This window comes from Pteropus alecto, unplaced genomic scaffold, assembly GCF_000325575.1.
Source record: "Pteropus alecto unplaced genomic scaffold, ASM32557v1 scaffold125, whole genome shotgun sequence".
Classification (NCBI taxonomy): domain Eukaryota; kingdom Metazoa; phylum Chordata; class Mammalia; order Chiroptera; family Pteropodidae; genus Pteropus; species Pteropus alecto.
The window spans coordinates 4,786,647-4,791,050 of NW_006436888.1; the positions used below are offsets into that span (position 1 = coordinate 4,786,647).

At 51.9% G+C, this 4,404-nt stretch overlaps 1 protein-coding gene across 5 annotated transcripts in view; it reads right to left on the reverse strand.

Moving 5' to 3' along the window:
• FBXO6 (F-box protein 6) overlaps positions 1–4,404 on the reverse strand; it is a 7,313-nt gene that overhangs the window by 2,296 nt on the left and 613 nt on the right. Inside the window, exons 2-5 of one of the 5 annotated variants that reach the window (XM_006914353.3) lie at positions 3,799–3,937; positions 2,607–2,898; positions 623–749; positions 30–125 (exon numbers count right to left, since the gene is read on the reverse strand). In XM_006914353.3, the coding sequence (XP_006914415.1) occupies positions 30–125; positions 623–749; positions 2,607–2,898; positions 3,799–3,882 (599 nt within the window). In that variant the 5' untranslated portion in view covers positions 3,883–3,937. Of the gene's footprint in view, positions 1–29; positions 126–622; positions 750–2,606; positions 2,899–3,798; positions 4,327–4,404 lie in introns of those variants that run through there. The other 4 variants (XM_015591409.2, XM_025048597.1, XM_015591408.2 and 1 more) reach the window with 4 other exon arrangements.

Consider the following 4,404-nt stretch of genomic DNA (forward strand, 5'->3'; position numbering starts at 1 on the left):
AGTGGGACTCGGGCACTGGCCCCACTCACCAGTCCTTAACCACGATGTCAGGCCGGAACGTGTCCAGCAGCTCCTCCCAGTAGCCCTCAGCTTTGAGGTCCACCAGCTGGGACTTGAGGCATAAGCTGGGGAGCAGAAAGAAAGGCTTGCACTCCCAGGTGTGCTCTGCATGGCCCAGAGCCAGGTGGATGGTTCAGCCACTGGCTGGTTCTGACTCTGGCCCCCACCTCGGCGCAGGCCCAAGAGAAACATGCGGGGAGTTTGACCCCCTTGAGCCTGGGCGACATCTGATCCGTCCATAGGCCCAGTCCTCTGGGGCCCCAAGGAGGGCATCTCTGTGGACTCACATTCCTAGATTAGGGACAGCCTGTAGACACCCCTGCCTTACCCTAACTGCCCCATGGGCCCCCGGCCTCCTTACATAGATCTCCACCCCCCACTGCCTGTTAGCCCAGCCACTGAGTTACTCCTGCTCCAGGAAGGAGCAGGCTCTGAGCTGGATTTGGAGCCAGCTCCCTCGAACTTCATAGAGAGACCCTGACATAGGCCTAGGGTTTGGCAAAGTGTCCTGACCCTCTTCCCCGCTCCCCTCCCCCAGCCTGCTAGGTTCAGTCTGTCTTACGCAAAGGATGTGACGAAGTACTTCTTAACTTTGGAGTCAGGAAAATCTGTCCCGTGGGCTCCAGGGAGGGTCTCTACCTTCCATTGGTTCCCCCCATTGAAGTCAATTTGCCAGGAAGTCATATCGTCTAGGAAACAGAAGCCGAGGTGAGCTCCGGTGTAAACGTACAGGCTGGTCCTCCCCACCTGGCCCTGGGAGGGAGGGTGAAAGGCAGGACTCAGGCTTAGATCTCAAGGTGCGCACCCGACTAGGCCTCGCAGCGCCCCTACAAAGCTCCAGCACATTCCCACCTGTCCACACCGTATCAGCTCTGATCTGGACCCTCTCCCTCCCACTCTGTCCCTGACTAGCTTGGCTCCTAACATGAAGCTGGAAAAAGTATTACCAGAAATCCTAAATCAATCTTTCCTCACTTCCACGTTGCCAAAGGGTTCTCGGAAACACCGAAGTTTCGGTTCTCAAAACATTTAATTAGGAGGGGCCCGTGATGGTACTGCTGCTCTTAATGGGTAATGTGAGTTTGTCCCAACTTGGACGGCTTACTTGATGATTGACATTCCCCCAACACCCTAACCAAGTAACAGATCTGAGGGGGTTGACGACCAACTTACAGGTTTGTTGGTCATGGGAACTGCTGCCCAGAACAGGAGGGAGAGTGACTGGAAGAACAGGCACCCTCTGGTTGGTGGCATGTTGTCACCCCCACCTCCGTGGAAGGAACCTCACCAGGTTGGCTAGGCAGGTTCTGATCTCCCCCTTCAAACTGAGCTGAGAAGACCTTAGAAAACAGTCTTTCTCACCAAGGCTTTCTAGAACAATCACCAGGGGAGCTTTTCCAAATTACTCCCTTTTTCCTTCTGCCAGGAGCCCACATCTATTCACCAGGTGCCTGGGGTCCCCCCAGTAGAGAACCAGAGGAGTAATACAGAAATTCAGGAGCTGGGTTGCACAGAGCGTAGGCCCAAGGGGAGAGCTAAGTGAGGCCGGGCTGGGTGCTGCTGGGCCCAGGGCCCAGGGCCCAAGGCAAGGCTGCAGGTTGGCTCTAAAGGGCTGCGTGAGCTGAGCTGGTGCCCGGCTGGGCAGTTCTGAGTGGAATCTGGGGCAGGCGGAGAGATTGAGTGTCTGGGGCACTGTCTATGGGGCTCCTGAGAGGGGCCTTCAGCAGCTGGGCAGTTCTGGATCTTTGGGTAAGACACTCATCGTGGAGACTAATGCTCCCCATCTATAAAAGGGAGCCAATCCTACTTAATTTGGCCAACTCCTGGGCTCCACATGAGGATAGAGAAAATAGACACGAAGGGATTCTAAGTGTACACATTATGCCTCTTAACCAATCGCTCCTGTAGCCCCAACAAGAAGCACTGTGCCTGGTAAGTAGTAGGTGCTAACAAAGGGAAAAAAACCCTGGCAAATACAACAGAACATTTTGAGCTAAACAGGTGTCAAATTATGTGATTGCAGTCACCTCTCAAAATCCTCATTTTTTTCATCTGTTTATAATTACATTTGTGAAGACCTCAGACTAGTAGTGCCTGGCACGAGGGAAGCCTTCCATAAACATTAGGCAGCTTGGACTGAACCAAAGGGGGAAAGGTGGACCTGCAGGTTGTTCATCCATTCGACAAACGTTTCTTGAGCACCTGCTATATGAAGGCATCCCTGTGCACTGGGTGGAGAGAGGCAAGCAAGATCCATTAGGCCCCTGGAACTTGAAGTTAGTGGCAGAGGAAAAGAAAAAAAACAAGTAAAGAGGTAATTATAGGTTATGAAAAGTGCTATGAAGGAACTGAATGGGGGTGATATGCTCGAGGTAGAGAGCGCTTTTTTCAGATGGACCAGGGCAGGTCTCTGAATTGAGAACTCAAGAATGAGGAGGAACCAAGGGTACACGATGGGTATTAGGGTTTGAGGAAATATTCCAGCGAGCGTGGGAATGGCAAGTGCAAAGGCCCTGAGGTTCCGGGAAGGGAGGGAAGCAGCCCACCTTCGGCACATGGGTTGCGTAGGAGGTTCCTGCGGAGGCTGCACAGAAAGAAGAAGATCTTCCAATTGGCCACAGGCTCATTCCAGTCCTTAGTGATGAAGCCTTTACGCAGGCTCTTGCGTTTCCAGAGACTTTGGACATCAATGAGGTCACGCCAGAGGCTGCAGACCCGGCGGCAGCGCAGCAGGTGGCGGGCGGGCACGTGCGTGAATACCTCCAGCAGGAAGTTCTCTGGCAGCTCGTTGATGCTGAACAGGGCCATGGCTGGGGTGGGTGGGAAGCACACACAGGCCTGTGGGGGGGCAATCATGGTTATGAACCCTGACCAAGGGGATGGGCCCCTCATTTCCCCAGGGATGTGGGCCAGGGAACATTCATCCTGCTTTTGCAAAACTGGAGGTGTCAGACCGGGAGCATCTGAGCATCCTTCCAGCACATAGCAGGCCTAAGGGGTGCTTGCATGTCACACACGTTTGAAAGACCGCAAAAGAAGTATTAAAGTGTTTAGGGACTAATTTTTTGAGGCCTCTTCCATTAAGAAAGTACTGCATAATTTTAAGTTGGTAAGCCTGGTGAACACTGTTTTTGCTCAGCCCCCACTGTTGTCTGCGAGCTCCGTTAGGTGATATTTTAATGCTGGGAATTCACTCTTATAAAATCTTAAATAATAATAATAATAATATAAAATCTTTATTACACTCCCAGACTAGGACACAACTTCATTAAGTCGTGGGGCTAGTGCTGAGGAACCAACCCCTTCTCCCCAAATTGCTTACTTTGGCCTAGAAGCCAGATGTGATACAACGTTCCAGTGAGGAGCACCTCATCCCGCCAACATACACAGTTCTGGGGTGGGTGTCAGGCCAGAGCCCACTCTGAAATGCCCAGATACCAAAAAGCTGACGGAGGGCCCCAGAGCAAGACCACCTGGGTTTGAATCCTGGCCTGCAGTGACTGGGAAGCTGTAAAAATGAGGGGTTACCTGTCCCATCTTCAGAAGGGCTGGGCGGGGCTGGGCTGAGCTGGTACAAGTAAAGCATTTAGTGCAGGGCATCATTTAACAACACTTCTGCCATTAAAGCAAAAGCAAAACCAAAGTATTTGTAGAGCAACTTGTCCCCAAGAACACCTGCCTCTCTCTGTATCTGAACTGCTAAGGGTTTTGAAGAATGTACAGTGTGCCACCACTCACTGTGTCCTGAATCTTGCCTGGGGGATTCTGGTAATCCAGATCTCTAAGCAGATCCCCTAGGTGGGTGAGGGGAGGGAAGGACATTCTCCATAGAGACTGGGACAAAGAAGCAGTTCATTGTCTTCTTAAAGCTCCCATCCTGGAAAAAATGAGGGTGGGCACACGCTCTGGCTCCTGCCCAGGGAGGAGCATTTTAGCATATAAACGGATACATAAGCAATAAACGGATACATAAGACGCGTATGCGAAATATTGTGATAGAAAAACAAAACAAAACAAAACTCTGTGTGACCAGGTCTTCTGAATTTTTCAGGAGGAACACTCAATTTTTTTAAAATATGAATCCTGTCAATGTTTAAACTTCTAAAAACACGAGGCAAAAGTCGCTGGGCTCTGAGTTAGGGAGGAACAGCTCCTCACCGGGGGGGTCTAATGCCTGGTCTTTGGCTCTGGTCGCCTGTTATCACTTCCCCCAACCCTTAGTTTCTGTCCTTCGTGGGCCTGGCATGAAGCCTGACTGCGCAGGGGCCGGGTGGGGTGGGGTGAAGCCCATCCCGGGGTATTTGGGGTGGAACCATCCACGCCAGCCCTTAAAAGCCACCTCGC